This window comes from Poromitra crassiceps (genome assembly GCF_964638095.1).
Source record: "Poromitra crassiceps genome assembly, chromosome: 15".
NCBI classification, from domain to species: Eukaryota; Metazoa; Chordata; class Actinopteri; order Beryciformes; family Melamphaidae; genus Poromitra; species Poromitra crassiceps.
In genome coordinates, this window is record NC_139634.1 from 17,151,030 (window position 1) to 17,171,611 (window position 20,582).

The 20,582-nt window shown below is 43.1% G+C and overlaps 4 protein-coding genes across 4 annotated transcripts in view; 2 read left to right on the plus strand and 2 right to left on the minus strand.

The window, feature by feature from the left end:
- Nucleotides 1–294: 294 nt before the first annotated feature.
- LOC310790268 (thioredoxin-related transmembrane protein 2-B-like) lies at nt 295–6,858 on the minus strand (the record flags this gene model as incomplete). The annotated part of the gene is made up of 8 exons (XM_083651937.1): nt 295–1,363; nt 2,598–2,727; nt 2,860–2,925; nt 3,163–3,269; nt 5,392–5,468; nt 6,000–6,113; nt 6,415–6,475; nt 6,670–6,858. The coding sequence occupies 8 exons, from the start codon at nt 6,856–6,858 to the stop codon at nt 1,184–1,186; spliced, it is 924 nt and encodes a 307-aa protein (XP_083508063.1). The 3' UTR covers nt 295–1,183.
- Nucleotides 6,859–7,044: 186 nt separating this feature from the next.
- pmf1 (polyamine modulated factor 1) lies at nt 7,045–10,485 on the plus strand. Its single transcript, XM_083652426.1, has 5 exons — nt 7,045–7,259; nt 7,506–7,611; nt 7,701–7,801; nt 8,590–8,785; nt 10,351–10,485. Exons 1-5 carry the CDS (start codon nt 7,090–7,092, stop codon nt 10,384–10,386), a joined length of 609 nt encoding a protein of 202 aa, XP_083508552.1. The 5' UTR covers nt 7,045–7,089; the 3' UTR covers nt 10,387–10,485.
- Nucleotides 10,486–10,679: 194 nt separating this feature from the next.
- Nucleotides 10,680–17,572, plus strand: med19a (mediator complex subunit 19a). Its single transcript, XM_083651653.1, has 6 exons — nt 10,680–11,005; nt 11,661–11,783; nt 12,694–12,827; nt 13,713–13,809; nt 14,802–14,896; nt 17,122–17,572. Exons 1-6 carry the CDS (start codon nt 10,786–10,788, stop codon nt 17,185–17,187), a joined length of 735 nt encoding a protein of 244 aa, XP_083507779.1. The 5' UTR covers nt 10,680–10,785; the 3' UTR covers nt 17,188–17,572.
- Nucleotides 17,573–17,767: 195 nt separating this feature from the next.
- The window catches only part of slc43a1a (solute carrier family 43 member 1a), a 31,489-nt gene continuing 28,674 nt past the window's right edge, over nt 17,768–20,582 (minus strand). Inside the window, exon 15 of the mRNA XM_083651559.1 lies at nt 17,768–20,124. Coding sequence (XP_083507685.1) covers nt 19,927–20,124 — 198 coding nt within the window. The 3' untranslated portion in view covers nt 17,768–19,926. The remainder of the gene's footprint in view (nt 20,125–20,582) is intronic.

Below are 20,582 nucleotides of genomic sequence, written 5' to 3' on the forward strand. Positions count from 1 at the left end.
AAAAAAGGTCAAACTGATAAAAAAAAAACGTAATGTGTCATGAATCTTAAGTATGTACAGACATTTTTATTTTTTATTTCAGTTCCACCTATCACTGGTGTTAAAACATCTGAGAAACCAGTTGAACATTATAGGATTTTGCCTACTTTTCAAACCGCTTTGTATCATTACAATGTCAGTAGTATATATGCAAATGAACGTATACCTGCACAGAGAGCTTCGCGTTTGCTTGCAGAAACTCACTTCCGACTCCAAATAACCTAAAACGTGTCATCTGACGTAATAAGTCATTTGGAGTCAATTCTGCTGGCAAGTGAAGGGGGAGCTCCTGCTACGGGCAACATCACGGGAAGGTAAACATTGTTAATTTGCATATCGACATTGTAATGATACAAAGCTGGTTGAAAATCGACAACAAAGTGACCCTTTAAGTCTGGGATACTCGACTTGATTTGTCACTTTTGCAAAATGACGAGCCCAGGGGCCTGTAAACCCTCGTCCCAAACAAATCAAAGGATCTCTCTTAAAGAAAATTAACCAAACATGACTGTGCAGACAGGAGATAGTAAGTTAAGTTAGTTGAGTACAATATAAGTGCCTGGGCGGCAAGCAGGCGGCAATATTTGACAATTTAGCTGGAGCTCAGTCAAACTTTATTTAACGTTAGTTTCCATTGTGGGTTAGAAAATGGTCAGGGGGCCACTTGGCACCCTATCGCGGGCCGCATCTGGCCCCTGGGCCATGAGTTGAGCATCACCGCTTTAAGTAAACAACAATATTATTAGTTTTCAAAATAACAGGCAGCAAAACTTGGGAGTGTAAACGCAGTGGTGAGAGTTGAGGCCAAAAAACAATTGGAATACAAAAAAGGCATTTGCACACAAATAACTTAAAGGTCTGTAATAAAAGTCCTAGATCGTTGCTTGATCTGTTGCATGGCTGAATTCAAACTATTGCATCACACAACAAGACCAGTGAAATGTGGTCTAGTTTGTTTCTTTTAGGGTGGACCTTTGCTTACATCAACAGCCGCAGCCTAAGATGAGCATCTAGTAGTGGCAGAATATCTTTCCCTTCATTTCATAATAATTTCTTCTGGGAATAAATAACGCATGGCATGACGATGTTGGAAGAAACAAGGAAAGACTTCATGCAGTCCCTTTCTGAATCCTTCCTCTCCACCTCACTGATCTTTCTTGCTCTCCATGGGCTGGTCTGGGTCGATGGTCTCGGGTTGCAGCTCGTCGCTGCCCTCCTCTGTCTGAGAGCTGCTCTGCTCCTCTTCCTTCTCACTGCGCTCCTTGCTCAGCTTCTTGGATTTCTGGAAGAGCTCGTTCAGGTTGAACTCTCGGATGATGTTCTCCTAGGAGAAAATGGACGGCACATCAGTGTGTGTGTGTGTGTGTGTGTCAGGGCTCCTACAAAGTGTCAGTTTCAAAATTACAGACTTTCATTTCTTGATTTGCTCTGAAGATTTTGGTACTTAGTATGATTTACGCTCATAGTTTCCTTACTAACTACCATATCTCTCCAAGGGCGAAGATTACTCTCAATCTAAGGGGGAGAAATCAGAATATGGCAGATTATGGGGTCTAAAGCCGCAGAAAATGTGTAGTTGTATATGCATATCAGGACATTACATTAGGCCTAGTTTACATGACAACGCTCCCTGCATAAAACGGCAAACTTTTGTTGGGTTTGAGCGTTCCATTTACATGGCAACAGCATTATTGAGGCCTGAAAAATCAAAAAACTGAAATCAGGTTTCAGAGTGGAAATCTCTGATAACACCGCCCTTACCGTCACAAGTGGCAATACGCAATTATTGTGAAAACACGGCTCCACTTCTCGCATGGAAGACAATATAGGAGCATTCAACTAGCCTATCATAACATCAGTCTGATAACGACTTGCTAAAAACACATAATCTGCGATGAGTGCTCGCTATTAATGTTCACTTTGTGCATATTAATTAATAATTTGCACATATCAAATCATTGAACGACCCTCAAACTCACGGCCAGATGCATTGATTTCCTCAAGTGCAAAGTGCTGCAAAGAAAACAGGTCTTTATTATAGGGCTTTACTGGGTTTGTATTCTGTAATGCAACCAATCTGTAGAGCTAGGTGTTTTTACCTGCAAAATAAAGCATTAATTTATTACTGGAAACAGAACAGTCGACTCACTACGGGTTAAAATTGACTTTTCGAAGGCATCAGATATTCTGTGTTCTGTGTATTTCGGATCACACACACACAAAAACATTGCAACGTGCATCAATAAGGCTATTACTTTATTACCGTTATTGTGAAGGTTCTAGCTGAAAGTTTCAGTTTTATTCTGGCTGACTTGTCGCTGTTCAGAGTTGGTGATGACATTTGCAGCTCCAGCCTGCACACGGCCATTGTCATCTAAACATGGACTTGGTAACATTTTCACTCCAAACTTATCAAGATCTGGAAATTACCAAAATATTTTTCCATGCATCAAGTTACATACTTTCCACACCTGTGTAGGAACCTTACTGTGTGGATGACAAGCAACATCTGCTCAGTAGTACATAGTGTATGTTGGATACAGATGGACAAGACCCACCTCGTTGAAGGTCCAGGATACAGCTCTGAGCTTGCTGTCCACCATCGGACGTCTCACGACTTCCCGCCCTCCTTGGAAAAGCACCAATGTGGGCAGCTGCTTGGCCAGAGGGGAGGTGCTGACCTTGTATCTGTATAGGAAGAATGAATCAGATCTCAGACCAACGACTGAGCACACAGGATCCGTTTGTAGAAAGCATGAACAAATGGTACAGTCAGTCACAAAAAAACAATAACAAATAGGAATATTAAACACAGCTGACCTCTCTGACACTTCTCCGTAGCGTCCTGCGTCCACCTTCCCAAACCTGAGCCTGGAACAGTTGTACCTGCAGGACATCAGGCAGGAGTACAGGACATTTAGGCCACAGATCTAACAAAACTGCAGTCATGTGTGTTACATTGGGACGGGCCAATCGCTATAAATGCAGGTTTTTCTGAGTGTATTTTTTTCGGTTTTGCTGTAGAACTCTAATAGAACAATTTAGTTCTGACTATTTAGGCAAATCTGTTTCATAACGACCAACAATAAGTGAATCTGTCAGTTGCACGAGACAGTCTCTTACTTGAGAGAAAGGTCGGCGAAGATGGGAGCGAAGGACTGGCAGTCGGGGGACCAGTTGGCGTAGAATTCGACGATCCAGGTGACCCGGCTGTCCCGCTGCAGCTCCTCCTGAGGAGCAAATCACACTCCATCAGATTAGCACAGATTACCACGGTCTGCATCACTAATCTGTCATTCACACCAACTTGGGTCCAGGGTTGAACAATCAGCTCGAGAAGTGGATCTATTTAACAACTTGAATTAAAAAAAATCTTCCTCAATCAATCAATTAAAAAATGGTGGCATACTGTTTTGATCATAGGGCTATTATGTTTGATGCCACTGCTTTGTTGATATCCAAGTGTCCAATGTCAACATGCCTTGTTGGCAGTTTCTGACAAAGTGGAGAAAGCGCCGTCTGCGCTTTGTATTGTGGGAAGAAATAGCCATCTTTGCGTACCTACCATATTCTACTGCAAATTGATGCTGAATCATTCACCCATAAATGGTAATGTGATTTAACAGTTCCAACAGACTGAACTCAAGGTGATTACCACTGCTTATATGAGAGAAAGTAGTTTAAGTTTAAAAGCCCATGAGTGTGTAATGTTTGTAGTTTGTCTCCCTCTTCTGGCGCTTCTGGCAGTGAAGGAACGTGCGCTGCATTTATGTGGTGTCGGGGAAATAAGTTCCTGATCGTCTCATTTGCTTTTTGTCATCACGCAAAAACTGGAAACGGCTATCAATAGGCGTGTTCGGAATGGTTCACTCATTCACTCACTCACTATTCCCCATGTAGTGTTTATCACTGAACTGTTTGGGGAATGATCAAAAAGGTTTTCGACACTACCTCACTCTTCTTCTCCTTTGGTAAACATGACCTGATTGCATTGTGGTATATGGGAGAAAATGTAGGCTACATTATCTGCTCACTAGAAATTGCAGTGCATTGTGGGTATTTTATAGTGAACTATATATAGTGAATCAAATTAACAGTTGGGAATTCGGACACTGGTACAAAATGGCCAACCCACTATATAGTCCACTATTTCTGTAATAGGGACCGGTTTCAAACAGGGCTAGTGTGTTGTTAAACGCTCTGAGCACTAAAATACAACACATCTTTGTAACGTCCATGTTGTTTCCACATTACAATTTAAAAGCTCATGAACACACATGGAGGAAGGACGACTTCCCAACTCGGGAAAAGGGACAATCCGAGCAGCACGTGAATTCAGCGGCATCGGGTGGTTCTTTGCCTCCACGTCATGCATTAAAATCATTTAGAACACGGCTCTCTCGAATACTCGATTCTGATTGGTCAATCAACAATATTCACCGGTCATTATTTCTCGACAACCGACCGCTGCTCTGCCACACCTGGATTAATCAGTTGGTAAGAGCATTTTGTCCGCAGACGCTACTAATTAGGCCAACCAGTTGCAGCTGTGGTGTCTTGTGTGCCAATTACGAATGAAACCGCTTTGTGTTGAAAACGCTATTAAAAAATTTATTTGAATAATTATTTTTGTCAGATTATTGAATGATTTAGTTGTAGGCCGTGTTCTAAGCGGGATAATGTATACTGAGCCGGTGATTACTGGAAATAATGACCTTCAGGTGAATATTAAGCCCTCCGCTGCGCGTCGGGCTAAATCATTCACCTGTCGGTCATTATTTCCACAGTAATCACCGGCTCAGTATACATTATCCCTTACTTATACAACAGGTAGTTCCGGCCGAGCAATTTGATTGGACAAGAGGGATCCTACGAGTGCCTATATTTCACGATAATGCACTGGCGCTTCACTGTGTGTAGATCACTCCGCTTCACAGCTGCCCTAATCAACAAAACGCTTCACAGCTGTAGAGTAGACAGTAGTAAAGTAGACAGCCTGCAGTTAATTAGGCTGATTAGGCTACATTTTCAGCAAAGCAAAAAGCTGAGGGGACTATTTTTGTTGGCGGAGGAATAAATACAGAAATCATCTATTTTCTCAGCTTTTTGTCATTTTTTTAATCAGCTTTGTTTAATAGAACTGTTGTATAAAAGCAATATCACACTCGAGGTCGTGCATTGTTGTCTAATATTGGCACTGCTGTGATTATCTACGGCACTCGGCCTGCGGCCTCGTGCCTGCGACCGAATCACAGCAGTGCCAATATTAGCCAACAATGCACTCCCTCTCGTGTGATATTGCTTAATTAACGCACACCTAGGAGTTGATAATCCCTTATATGTAACACTCACATCTATGGTCTTGTCACTGAGGTACTTGATGTACTCTGGGCCCATGTAGAGAGGCGGCTTGCAGGTCATGACGAAAGCTGGGGACAACACACAGAAGAACAGACATTAACATTTATATTACACTCAGGGCTGGGCACCAGGGTCTGTTCGAACAAAATGTAAAATGGTCAGACTCTGCGAATCGTCTAATCAGATGGTCAGATTACCAAAGACTGAGATTCTATCTCAAAAGCATGGAAAACAAGACAATATATATTATTTAATTAACATTTATGGTTTTCATTTTCTGATTTTCGTCACACTCAAATTAAGAGTTCTACTCTAGTCATGGATGGCCTGATTAACTGAATGTAAAAGCTTCCGCAGTCACTGTTTTCTTCCTCTGATGCTGGTTGGTTTTGGTAGTAATGATGATTATGTTGTTGCTGCTGTTACTGTTCAATTACGCATGCCTACCTGCTGCACTATGGTCCTGGCTTTGCTTGAATTATTGGTGTCTTGTAAGCCCATGCGGGTTGGGCATACAATGTATGCATGACACAAGAGTAAAATTTAATTCATTCATTCATTCATTCATTCACTCAATGATAATAATGACGACCACTGACCGACACACATGGTCAGGTAGAGGATGCCTAGCCGAATGTCCAGCCGAAAGAAGAGGATGGTGTTGGCCACTTTGCTGAACAGGAACAGGTTGCCCATGTGCTGCTCCAGGGTGACTGAGAGAGAGAAGGGGGAGAGGAGAGAAAAGAGGGATCAGACAGAGGGTGAGCAAACAGAACTGAGCATCACTACAAGGTCAGAGGAAGGGAGGCCGAGCAGTGTGAACCACAATGCAATGTTTACACAACAAAGACAAGTTTGTGAGGAAAGCATTCCCTGGATATTAGCAAACGATGATGACTGTTTTTATTGTAAACAATGACTTGCTGTGACACGACTATCAGCAGAAAGTGTGTGTGTATGTGTGTGTGTGTGTGTGTGTGTGTGTGTGTGTGTGTGTGTGTGTGTGAGACCTACTGGCTCTCCTGTTCTTCATCATCACAATTGCACTGAGGAACATGAGAATCTCTACTTCTCTCTGCAGGAAAGAAAGAAAGAAAGAAAGAAAGAAAGAAAGAAAGAAAGAAAGAAAGAAAGAAAGAAAGAAAGAAAGAAAGAAAGAAAAGAAACCCGCACAGCAGCGTTGTGATAACAGTCAGCAGCTAATAGCTTTAGCCCACCATAGCAGCACTGCAGTGCAACACTACACTACCCCCCATGCTCCATGCTCACCCAGTCAAAGTCGCAGGAGTTCCCGTCCTCTCGATTGCTCGCCAGGTACTCGCACAGTCCCGGAGCCTTGCGGACTACGAGGAAGGCGACGGTCATGAGACACGAGACGATATAATACGGCTTCAGCAGCCATTTGTAGATCTGCGGTAAGTGGTAGAAGAACGCGAAAAGTCCTGTGATTAGACCCATGTTCCCGTGCCGCCGTATGCAATGCAAGCGAAGAGGGGAGACAGAAAAGTGACAGCTGAAGCAGCCTGCTGTCTCCGACTGCGCGTGCGCGAACGGATGGACCGTGACTGCGCCTGCGCAATATCTGGTATGTTTCGTGTTTTTTGGGCGCAACTGCACGCCGTAGATTTGGCGGGTACTGCGAAACATAAACAGTTAGCTGGCTGCTGCTCTAGTTAGATATCTGAAACAATGGACAAATGCGTCGAGGTATCACACAAAGAGACTACAGCTACTAACGTCACCGCGGGAAGCTCCGAATGCCAGACTAGCAAAGCTACCGGGGGTGTTTCGTCTCGCAGGCTGGACCTGTTCAACGGAGTGATGAAGAGATGCCTGGACAAGTACATCGATGATGCTAGGTAGGTGACGTTTAACGTAACGTGAATTTGTTCGGTTGTAACGTTGACGAATTTGGAAGCTAACGTTAAGTTATATTATATCAACTGGATAACCCCTGGCTATGGTATACCTGATCATGTTCGTCCAAGCTAGGCTTCCAGTTCAGTAGCTAGTTACTCAAACGGTTTGTCCCAAACGGCACAAACATCCGATCCCGTGTGTTTGTTGCTACAGTTTTGAGTTGACACTGCTGTCACCACTGACAGTTTTCACAGATTCGCCAGCACGTTCCATCCGCTGTACAACAAGGAGCCCAGGCTGATGGAGAACGTTCACAAGAGCTTCATTGAAAGCTTGCAGGGGACTATACAGGTATGCACGTCTGCCTTTATTCCAACATGCATAATGTGACAGCTCTGTATTCATGCCTGTGTCTCTGTGTCTATGTACCAATTTTGAAGGAGGACATCAACAGAGTGATTGAGGAGGGCCAGTTGCAGTTCAAGCTTGGCGAGCTAGACAAGATGGAAAGTGATGCCAAGAATAATACAGAACCTGCATGGTCAGTAAATAACACTACAGTATATCAATTCTCCTTCCAATACCTTCTGGGTTTTCAGCTAGCACAGGCAGGGGTTCCCAACCTTTTGTGGCTTGTGACCCCATTTCGACATGCAAAAATCTAGGGACCCCCAGACATTCAAATTTCGGTACAACATCGGTAATATCATCATTGACATCATCAGTGACATCATCAATGGTGTCCCAATTAATGCTGCGTTCGTTTATATCTCGCAAGTCCCAAATTGCCATGTTGCTACTAGCAAAAATCTAATAAAACACCACAATAACTCGGAGTTCCCACTCTTAAACTCGGGTATGATTTCTCAACCCCTAGTTTCTCCCCGCGCGTCATTTGATGTCATTTCAACATGGCCACCCATGATTGTATGAATTTAAAATACATTTTTGGCACATTTTTCTTTTCTTTTCAACAATAGAAAGCTTTCAGAGCAATCCATGGTCTTGCAACTTGAAGCCTTGAAGCTCGAACGCATGTAGGTCGGAGATGATGCGTTTGCCACTTGCCATTTGCCACCTCCGGCCATAAACGACTGCAGCATAACTGAATGCTGACTTTTTTCCTCAGAATTCTGACTTTAATCTGACAATTCTGACAATGTCCTCTATTGTGCCTACATCATCATCTTCATCATTGTGTAATGACCTAGGAACAACTTGTTGCCAGAGCACTATTGTATATATTTTGACCCTGTCTCACATTACTGCCTGACTGTGTCTGTTGCTTGGGTACACACTCAACCCTACTCATCTCTCCTGTTCCCTTAGGCGTCCTAGTGGGGTGCCTGAGCAGGACCTGTGCAGCTTTGTGATGCCCTACTACAAAAAGCAGGAGATCTACCTGCGACGTGAGCTGAAAAAGGTCCAAGCGGAGAATGCTGCTCTTGCACAGAGGGTACAGGCCGGCAGGGAGGGCATTGCTCAGACAGAACAACGCGTTGCAACAGTCGTGGATGAGTTGAAGGTGAGAGAAAGTGGAAGTTTGGAGGAAGGGATAGCATTCACACATGCTTCTCTCTAGACATGCTTCTGTTTGCACTCACAAAGCTGAAGCATTTGTAAGGATGTGTAAAACGGTGCTGGATATTTTTTTTACGTCATCTTGTGAAAAACAGCAATGCCATACATCTGGAGATTAATAAATACAAACTCCTTCATAAGATGCAGAGACAAATGCTAATGAAGGGCAAACTGCACTGCATGCACTGTTCCCACAAAAGTTTGTGAATTTGTGGGGGGGGGGTTAAAGGAGAATTTTGTTTTTGTTTTTAACCTGGAGCCCTCTCCTCACATTAATTATTATCTGACGACTCATCCAGTGTTCTCCGCAGTGTTTTTGTGCCTCCTACGCGTTGTTTGGAGATCAATAGTGTCCATGTCAGTCCTAGAATTGAGCTCCGTCGGGGCCACATGGCAGCGTGCTGTTCCTCCATTTAAATAGACAGTTTTATTCCCGTTTTCGACCCATATCGTCATTATATATATATAAAGAAACATCAGACTGCCAATCTCCCCCGGGCTATTTCCAGCGGTATTTACAGGGATCCCATTTCCTCATTTCGGGTCAGTGTCACCAACTCTCGTCAAGTCCCGCGAGACTTTCCTGCCGGCTGGCCTGTGGATGCTGTGGACTGACTTGACGAGAGTGTGGATGGAGGAACAGCACGCTGCCATGTGGCCCCTGACGGAGCTCAATTCTAGGACTGGCATGGACACTATTGATCTCCAAACAACGCGTAGGAGGCACAAAAACGCTGCGGAGAACACTGGGTGAGTCGTCAGATAATAATTAATGTGAGGAGAGGGCTCCAGGTAAAAAAAAAACGAAATTCTCCTTTAATCAAGGCCTTCAAAGTTGTTGAAAATAGGCATAAATAGACATGCGTCATTGAAAGTGCTTCAATTAGGATTGAGCGTGCTACGTTTGTTCAAATTTTTGTCCCACTGATGATGTCACAATGTCTATGACATCAGTGATGTCATCATCAATCATTATTGACCAAAATCATCTTATGACATCACTGATGATGTCATAGGCATTGTGACATCACATCATCAGTGATGATGTCACAATGTCTAGGTAATCACTAATCAGTGACATCACAATTGCTTGAGTGCCACGCAGCAGCCGAGCTGTGTATGCGAGCTGCAGGGAGGGCGAGCGAGCCTGCTCAGCGGGCGAGCCTAGTTTAACATCATCACCAACCCTCATCATCACCCTGGCCACCAGGCTCCCAGTTTCTCCCAGGAGCCTGCTGCCCCTTCTGAACATATTTACGACACAGCTCAACTTAGTAGCTATAGTTTCCATGATTTCCTCTTAAAAATGGTAATTGTATCCCTAACTGGATGAGTACATGACGACACACACTTGAGCAATGCTTCACTGCTAAAATTACAATTGGAGGTGACTTCTAAAAATGCCAAGTGTTGCCCAAAAGGCAGCAATGGATTGCAACATAAGTGAAATAGAAATGCAAAACAATGCCATGAGTGTTCACAGACAGGTTGTTTCTCTCTCACTTTTAGGCATCAGTCGGAGAAGACCCAAGGCCAACCTCTTGAAGTGTGACCTTCAAATTCTTTGACCTGGAGACGTGTAAACTAACTGTACATAGTGATTTTGTTTGCTGTACCTGTTCGTCTTAAAATAAACTATCAAAATAAACTTTTCTGTGACCGTGACTATTCATGAAACAGTTAAAGAACGGGCACATTTACAGTAGTAGCCTACAGCCTACTTCACAGGGTTTATTGTCTATATAAACATCATTACGGTATTCTATTTTTGATGGGAACTAATATACCTGCCATTACGGTACTTTGGCCATGAAAATATGCCACAAAGAAGCGAGGAGATCAGTTGTTGTCACTCGGCGCATACGTGTGTATTATACAACTTGGCAGACCACAAATTAGGAGAAACCGTTTATTTTCCATATAAATGTATTACTCGTGATAGATATGACGGAAATGTTTTCAACTATCTATGGGCAAAATGAAGCTCAGGGACCTCCCGGCTCCTCAGCGCTGGGTTTCGGACCGGGGAAGCCTCCGCCTCCACTGCCGCAAAACCAAGTCGCCATGGCGGGGCAGATGCCACCGCAGCACGGGGATGAGGGGCCTGCTCTGCGGAAGCCTGGAGCCATGAATGAACCTTTCTATTTACTACGGGAGCTGCCTGGTACTGTGTGATTTTAACGCATAGCTGTATTATGCTTTGTCATTTTGTCGGTTTAGCGTTAGTTAACTGAAAAGCTGTGAAAGGTTGGCTTGGCGGCTCACACTTTGTAAACAATAATAATGTTGATGTTAGTCAACAAGATAAGTGGTTTCTGTAAGTTACATTAAGCTAACGTTGAATGTAAACATTGATCCTGACTGCGATAACGGGTAACGAGATCAAGGTTTAGAGTAAACTTTTACAGTCAAATCAGCTTTTAAAGTCAACTTATCTGGTTTATTATTTATTTTAGGCTATTATGGTTAGCTTTTGACAGGGTTAGCGTTAGGTGAAACGAGGACGTTGTCAGGGACATGATTTGCCATACAGTAATAATTGCTCAGGGAATTTGACAGCAAAGTGCTCACATGTCCCTTCTGTTACGTATGTGGTCAGATTGTGCCTCATGAGGACTGAGAAACCCTCAGACGGTTCGCTTTCAAAATGCTTAGGGACTTTTGCTGCTGGCCATTATTTGAAGTCTTTGGAGATTAAATATTAGCCTGGTATCCAGCCCCATATGCGTCGCCGTTGTAAGGATTAATTTGGACTGGTTACCAGGCTAATTAAATATAGGATGATTGCACAAATGATATTAATGTGTTTTGTTTACTAGTGGGCAACGAGTTAACGGGCAACACCAACCTCATCACTCACAACAACCTGGAACATGCCTACAACAAATTCTGTGGCAAGAAGGTGAAAGAGAAACTCAGCAACTTTCTCCCCGAGTTACCAGGTGGGTAAATGTCATTCAGAATCAGTCGTATTATCCCACAATGCAACATGCACTCAATCACTGATTCCAAGCCATTCATGCACGAGAGATGATTTTGTCTGAATGATATGATATGTGCTGTGAGATCAGTCAAATCAGGAGCCTCCATTTTCTTGGATTCAGTGATGCTGTCAGTTTAAGCACGTGTGGCCCATCGACATAATATAGCTCTGTGGTGTGGCCCCACACTGGCCTGGGAGTGTCCATGCTGTGTGTGCTATGCTGCCCTGAAAGGTAGCGTCTCCACTGTTTTCAGAACCTGGTTGGACCATCATGGACCAGATAAACGAAAGATTGTGGTTCAAAATAAAACCCTTCCAGATATTCAAGGAGTTAGCTGGAGTCAGTATCAAGCTTCAATATGATCGGGGCGTCTCAGATCAGTCTGCCAGTCGATCAGTGCGGTTCAGATTGAACACTTCACACCACAAGATAGTCTTGATTGACCAAACTCCCCCCAGATGGGGGGAGTTTTTCCCCATTTTCGTTTTTCGTTTTCGTTGTCCGTTTTAAACTTTAAAACGGAAAAACGTTTTTAGCAGCTAAATTCATGGCGGGCCACTTAAAAACGGGCAGCGGGCCGCAGTTGGCCCACGGGCCATAGTTTGGCCACCCCTGCTCTAGTGTGTCCCCAGTGAATGTATATGCAAGCCCCACCATTGCAGTCCCAACCCAAACCCCCATCATTACCAGGCAGCAGCTTCCTATAATATAATAGATAAGACATTTAGCTGACGATTGATCCTCCAGATGGATTGATAGTGACTGTCTGAAGGCAGCAGTATTGTAAGAATATGCTCAGCTCACCACCTTCCTCTTTTGTTCCTCGTCTCCTTCCCTCCTCCTTTGTCCTGCCACCTCTGTGCTGCAGGTATGATTGACTGTCCTGGCAGCCAGGACGGCAGCTCGCTGCGCTCTCTGATCGATAAGCCTCCAGTGTGCGGGAACTCCTTCAGCCCTCTGACCGGCGCTCTGCTCACAGGCTTCAGACTGCACACAGGACCGGTATTTTGCTTATTTCCATTATACTTATGTAACCGAGTTATGCACCATATTCTTTGCTGATTTCCGATATGCTGATAGTTTCCAACACTTTTAGCCGATGCCGATATATACACGCATTTTTGCCACCTAGTTTCAAGTCTCTCCTGTAGTGGAATTAACACATTATTACTATGCCTACTCTTATCGTGGCAGATGGCATGCAGACATAAATACAGTGCTTCAAAACGTACATATTCACTGGGCAAAATAAGAAAACGAATTCACCTTTATGTAAACATGCCATATTTTTATTTATGTAACTTTTTCTTTCAAACAAAATTAAGCATTTAGTCAGGTATCGATCGATTAAAACATCGGTTTATCAGCCTGTCAATATCAGCAGAAATGTTTGTTATATAAATTTCATTTTAAAGCCTTTATCGGCCGATATCGATGACTGTGCCGATATCATCATGCATCCCTAAAGCGAGGCCTCGTGAGTCCCGAGTCGTAGCGAGTTGTTGGTTAAACTCACTCGCCAGTATAAAGGCCCGTTAACCAGCTCCGCCAAGAGAGCTAGTTCTCTTGGTGTTGTGGTTAGCCTGTGTGGGCTTTGGAAGCGGGGTCAAGCCCTTGACATGGCTTACACTTAGACTATTACTATTATTAGTTTAGCCTTGCCTTATTGTGACAGATGGGTCTCATTCATATCTTGTAAATGTAATGTTCTGATTCTGGATTCTGATGTTGATCCACACCTGTGTGTGTGTGTGTGTGTGTGTGTGTGTGTGTGTGTGTGTGTGTGTGTGTGTGTGTGTGTGTGTGTGTGTGTGTGTGTGTGTGTGTGTGTGTGTGTGTGTGTGTGTGTGTGTGTGTGTGTGTGTGTGTGTGTGCTATTTGTCCCAGCTCCCAGAACAGTACAGACTGATGCACATCCAGCCTCCAAAGAAGAAGAGCAAACACAAGCACAAACACCATCGACCGCAGGACCCGTTACCGCAAGGTACCGTGCCTATACTGTACACACTCGCACACAGACACACTCTATATGGTACACAGTCGCACACAAACACACTCTATATGGTACACACTCGCACACAAACACACTCTATATGGTACACACTCGCACACAAACACACACTCTATATGGTACACACTCACACACAAACACACACTCTATATGGTACACACTCGCACACAAACACACACTCTATATGGTACACAGTCGCACACAAACACACTCTATAAGGTACACACTCGCACACAAACACACTCTATATGGTACACACTCGCACACAAACACACTCTATAAGGTACACACTCGCACACAAACACACTCTATATGGTACACACTCGCACGCACACAAACGCACTATATGGTACACACTCGCACACAAACGCACTCTATATGGTACACACTCGCACACAAACACACTCTATATGGTACACACTCGCACACAAACACACTATAAGGTACACACTCGCACACAAACACACTCTATATGGTGCACACAAACGCACACTATATGGTACACACTCGCACACAAACACACACTCTATAAGGTACACACATCGCACACAAACACACTCTATGGTACACACTCGCACACAAACACAAACTCTATATGGTACACACTCGCACACAAACACATTCTATATGGTACACACTCGCACACAAACACACACTATATGGTACACACTCGCACACAAACACACACTCTATATGGTACACACTCGCACACAAACACACACTATATGGTACACACTCGCACACAAACACACACTCTATATGGTACACACTCGCACACAAACACACACTCTATATGGTACACACTCGCACACAAACACACACTCTATATGGTACACACTCGCACACAAACACACACTATATGGTACACACTCGCACACAAACACACACTCTATATGGTACACACTCGCACACAAACACACACTCAGGTTTTTCAGGCCACTGACCAGTTTGTTTTGTCTCTGCAGAGACGCCATCAGACTCTGACCCCAAGAAGAAGAAGAAGAAGAGGGACGACGATCCTGACCGCAAGAAGAAAAAGAAAGACAAGAAAAAGAAGAAGGTAGGATAAACTGTCAGGACTTATAGACAGTCCACATAGTTTCCAGGTAGACCTTTCTGATAACCTCTCTGTTTAAGGATAAATTAAGGTGTAGATTTATTGTAGTACTTTAACTGTTCAAATGATTCAACTACCCACGCTGTAGCCCCAGTTGTACAACCCAGAGTTCTGGGTGATCAGAAACATTTGATTTGAGCCCATAATCCACTCTGCACGGCACACAATTGCTCAACTGAAGCGCGCGGCACTATAAATGAGCGTGCTTCACAAAGCTAGAAATGATTGCATGAGATTTCTAGTAATTTTGATTTGCAGTTCTCATTCAGCCCAGATATATCTCTGGCAGATGTTTGGTTTGAATATGAGTAGTTGGTGGTTTTGTATAATTTTTTTTAGCAATCTGAGTTCTTCAATTTGTGTTGTCAGTCATGTCATCCTATAAAAAACCATCTGAACATTGTTAAACAAAGGCTATTGTTGTGTGATGGTGTATTTTTCTTATTCCCACGGCTTTAAGAGGGTAAGAGTATTTGAAGGTGGAAGTCGCAGTCTTCCAGCAGGTGGCGTTACATGATGCATTGGGCTTTAAAATAAATTTTTGAGGAGCAATGAAATGACCTGCTGCTCATAGGGCACCCAAACATTGGTACAGCTATGATGCCCAGCCCTCCCCTCTCATCCGCCGGAGAATATAAACCCAGTCCCTGCCCTCTTTTTTTTTTTTTTTTTTCAATTTCATCATCATGTCTGTTTACCTTTTGTTAATCATTACGTGACTCCTCCTCCTCATTTCCAAGGAAAGTCACTATAGACCATTTTTTTTGTTTGCAAACAACGATTACGTATTTTCGTGGGCGGAGCGGAACTGGTTGCAGAAAGTGAACCGTACTCACTGTGGGGATGGTCTAGGATCCAAATAAATGGCCAAAGAGGCAGTGCCGGACATCGTCATAGACCCAGTGGGAAAGCTCAGTGTCTATACGGCGGAGCTGCGCACAATACCTTTATTTCCCTTATTCCGGGAATCTCTACAGCTTGTTTCCTACTTGCAGAGAGTATTGAAGGCAAGAGTTGATATGTGTTTGAAAACAGCGCTGCCGCCATTTTGGCTTGAAAAAAGCCTCAATGGCCAATGGGACAACAGCATAGAACCATGACAGCCAATCAGAGGTGTCTCTTTCAGGCCAAAATGGCGGATTTGCTGTGCGCCGATCTTGCAATGGAACAACCTATTAGCTTCTGTTCCTATCAATGTACGTTTTTTGCAGCCACTGACGTAACCCTGTGACGTCCACTCGGAATTGGTCTATTGGCTGCTCAGAAAGTTGCTAGATGACGTCACACACAAATTTGCATATGCAACAAAAAAATACACACCTCTGCGTAGCCGTTGTAATCATACCATCATATGGTTGTAATATTGAGTGCTGACTCTGCCCGCCCGGGTCAGATTCGGGTTAGAAATGACAAGTAAACCCTATCCTGCTGCTCTCAGCGGAGGAGAGGAGGGGCTGCACTGTGTTCATCAGACAGGCAGAGAGAAAGAGAGCAGCCCCACCAATTTATTAGCAAATCCGTTGGGATCCTACTGGATTCAACACATTAACATTACTTCCTATGGTCAGAACAAGTCGCTAGTGGCTAGCGACAAATCTGCTGCTTTTGTGAAATAGTCACCAGGGGTGTCTGAAAAGTAGCTAAATATAGTGACAAAGTCTCCAAGTTGGCAACACTGGTGCCAGTTGTGGAGATCTATAATTAGACCCACCTGTGTATTGTTGGTGAAATTGCGATCATACACACTGAAGAAGGGCAGCCTGCCTGAAACATCGGTCGTGTGGCAATAAAAATTCAATTTGAGTGCTGTGCTTATCTTTTTGAATTTACTATTTACTACGGTACTTTAAGTTCCAGCACCCAGTTGTTATTATAATATATCGGGAGTGGAGCGTGTTGTATCTGATTTTTTTTTTAACCAATTACATCAGCCCCCATTCAGCATACCGCCACCTCTGACCTCTCTAATACCTATTGCACATCCCTGAGCTCCTCCCATAGCCAGTGATGTTTCATGCAGTGTTTGTACCTCCTCCACATTACCCTCCCTCTAGCTAACAGGATTCCTGATGGCCCACCGTCAGAACAAACACATTGTAAATGTGTGTGTACTTGTGTGTGTGTGTGTGTGTACTGATGACAACGTTTTGTCTCTGTTCTCCCTCCAGAACCGCCACAGTCCCGACCACCCCGGCCTCGCCGGCTCACAACCCAACAGCAACAGCCTCAGATAGACAGGTGTGCATGCTGTGTGCATGCCTGTGCTTGAGTGCGTGTGCGCGGCGCGTGTGTTTTACAAGAGATGTGTGAGTGTGTTTTGCAAAGAATTGTATTATTGAGAGTACTGTATGCTCTTTTGGTTTGTCTTGATGCCATCATCGTGAGCGATGCGATAAATCAAATAACATAAAATACAGGTTGTTTGGTGTGTGAGAGGCGAGTGGATGCACATGGGATGTGGGTGTAAGAGTGGAAAGAAGTTACAGAACAGTGTAAAGGCAGAATGCCACTGATGTGCTGAGATGCTATGAGTGAATGGGTATGTATGTCTCTTTTCCATTTAGTTGTGATATCTTTTGACAATTATGTCAGAAATTCCAATAAACTTTGGTTATTATCCTTAGTGTTTTTTGTGTTTGCTTAAAATGATCATAAGTGAGATTTAGTCTGAGGTTATATGAGCAGGGTTCATACAGTGTAAGTATTTTAATATCTCCACTGTATCAAGAAATATGCTATGCAACATCATTGAGGTGGATGTCAAAATACCACAGTGAGCATGTTTACTTTTAATACATTTATTTATTTATTTAATCAAATGCACAAGCTGGCTATATTCATTGCAGACAAATGTGTACATTTAGCTCGACACAACAGAGGATTAAAGAGCAGCTGTTGCATTAGGTGGTGTAGCTCCATTCTCCTGAGGAAAAGTGTGTAGTGTCTTCATAAAGCTTGACAGCCCCTAAAGCTGACTTTGGTTTGGCAGAGATGGCTTCTCTACGTTCACGTCTATTGCAGAAAAGTCAAGACAGCAGCTAAGGCACCGAGTTCAGACTGACTCCATTCCATCCCCCCTAAATGATGCAGAAGAGTGCATTGGTCTGCTGAGGCTGTCTTGGCACTGGAAGTGAATTGAGGAAACTCAGCCTGGATTGAGTCAAGGAACAGTCCATTGTCGATACATTTGGTTGTCGCTTTGGAGGAAGGCATTTTTCTGTTTGATCTAAAAGACAGCTGGCTCAAAGTATCTCTTCTCTTTAGTTCATTCTACCTCTTTGTGATAATATAGACCCATATACTGTATAACAGGCAGAAGAATACAAGAGAAACAGTTATATTTACAAAAAAAAGAAAATAAGGTTTTTTTTTTTGCTCCAAACAAGACAAAGCAAAAATGCATATTAAGCAAAAATACACTGCAAATCATTTGAATTGGCACACTACAAAATAACATTTGCTGATAATAAAACAAATGCTTCCCTTTTTTTTACACTACTACAGATAAAACGTACAAAAATACACTTAAATACATATTTTATACGCACACTAGTTCATTTCTGTGCATAAAGCAGTACAAAGTGTTTGATAACATTGACACACATCGTGTGTCTGAATTTTAAAATCAGTCATATCTCTCCTTATCAAATTTGAAAGAAAAAGAAAAAAGTCCTATAAAAATTCCAGAAATGCTAATCATCTTTACCTCTAAAGAACATGAAACGAAGAACAAGGAGAAATGGTGGTGCACTGATGAAATCTCAGCCAGGGCTATTTGACTCATCTAAAAGAGAAGAAATTAGTGTTTCCTAAACATAAAAAAAGAAAGAAAAGATGGACGGACAGGAATTGGTTGCAGAGTCAGTACAAAAAAAGGGAACAGAAGAGGTAGTTATGGTATCTCTACAACCAGCCTATCTGTGTGTGTGTGTGTGTGTGTGTGTGTGTGTGTGTGTGTGTGTGTGTGTGTGTGTGTGTGTGTGTGTGTGTGTGTGTGTGTGTGTGTGTGTGTGTGTGTGTGTGTGTGAGAACACTAGCCCTATGAACATGCAGAAAGAAGAGCTTTTTTGGAAGCTGTTTGTCATAGCTTAGCATGCTGTGCTCTGATAATACCCAAAATAGCTTGTTCATACCAGCAGTTTGTCATTGATCACTGATAGCTGCTACGCTGTTCATAGCACATACGGTTTCATCCATAGCCTATATACTGTATATATCTGTAGCTTTTGTGGAGGGGATTACAGAAACAGCACAATTAATGTTAATGTTTGCTTCATTAGGCACGCTTCTGAAACAAAGCTGAGCTGTTCTTTGGTGTTAGCATGGATTGCGATGATCGATGATTGTGTATACACACACACACACACATACTGTCATACACACATAACCATAAGTCTTTGAAAACTATACAACAGTCTTTCAAGTACCGTGAAGACCATGTTGTGGCACAAAGGCCACAGTGGTCGTGTGCGTGTGTCCTTGCGTGTGCTTGTGAATGAAATCTATGCCTATACTCATGCTAATTTGGCTCTTTGAGTTAAACCAAAATAAATAAAATAAAAACAAGCGCGAATTCGCAATAGCTGCGGCCAGATATGCGTGACATCATCCACTCCATTGTGATGTCATCCACCCTATTGTGAAATTTTACATTGATTTTGTGGAGCAACATTTTTTTGGTGGACCATTCAACCAACCAAGCAACCAACAGAGTGACTTTATACTCTGAATACCACTGAAACGTGACAAGAGCTCAACATCTAATGTACTGTAACTAAGAGTCATTACAAAACACAGCGGGTCCAAGTTGCTCTGAGATAATTCGCAACAGCAATGACAAAACAAAACAAAAAAAACACTGGACATATCAAAACAAAATATATACTGATGACTACATTGCTGGTGCTCATCTTGAAGGCACGTACAAAAATAAATCCTACAGTTCCCACAATCCTTGGCTGTGTGAGGACGCTCTAGGCCTCCACCAGGCTGTGGCCGTTGGTGTGGTGCTTGTAGCCGTTGGTCTCCGAGTGGTTGAGCGCCTGCGTCTCGTGGCCGGCGCCCTGCTTTACCCTGACCTCCCTCTCCCTCACCAGGTGTCTGCGATGGTAGAACAGGTAACCCGGCAACAAGAAGCCGGCAAATGAGAAGATCAACAGGCCCAGGTTGATCTGGAGGGAGACAAGCACACGAGGTGAACTAATGATCAACCAAAATATACTGGCCTTACATTACATTACATTACTAAGACTTGACTAGACATAGACACTATGAATTAACATGACAATGACAACAGCAATCTTTGTCAAAACAAATTGAAAATGCTGAGATTTATTTGGACACCTACACCTCCTAGTCGGTTAGATTAAGCTGTTGTTTTACATTCAATGTGACTCCCTCACTATCATGAATGTGATACACACACACACACACATAATATTCCTTCTCAAACTACTTTCTACAAGTGCTACTCTATTCCTTCAAAAAGTTGTAGCTGTCATAGATTTTGTTGCATAGTTGATTTCTCTACTGTTGACAAAATGTGATATTGTAAGTCGCTTTGGATAAAAGCGTCTGCTAAATGAAATGTAATGTAGTAAGATTTTGCTGACTGAGAAAACACACACAC

Excerpts from the sequence above, each read along its gene's own strand:
- med19a (XM_083651653.1), top strand. The coding sequence starts at position 10,786 with ATGACGGAAATGTTTTCAACTATCTATGGGCAAAATGAAGCTCAGGGA. Across the intron at positions 13,810-14,801 it reads GCAGGACCCGTTACCGCAAG|AGACGCCATCAGACTCTGAC; the intron begins GTACCGTGCCTA and ends TTGTCTCTGCAG. Across the intron at positions 14,897-17,121 it reads AAGACAAGAAAAAGAAGAAG|AACCGCCACAGTCCCGACCA; the intron begins GTAGGATAAACT and ends TTCTCCCTCCAG.
- pmf1 (XM_083652426.1), top strand. The coding sequence starts at position 7,090 with ATGGACAAATGCGTCGAGGTATCACACAAAGAGACTACAGCTACTAAC. Across the intron at positions 7,802-8,589 it reads AATAATACAGAACCTGCATG|GCGTCCTAGTGGGGTGCCTG; the intron begins GTCAGTAAATAA and ends CTGTTCCCTTAG. Across the intron at positions 8,786-10,350 it reads CAGTCGTGGATGAGTTGAAG|GCATCAGTCGGAGAAGACCC; the intron begins GTGAGAGAAAGT and ends TCTCACTTTTAG.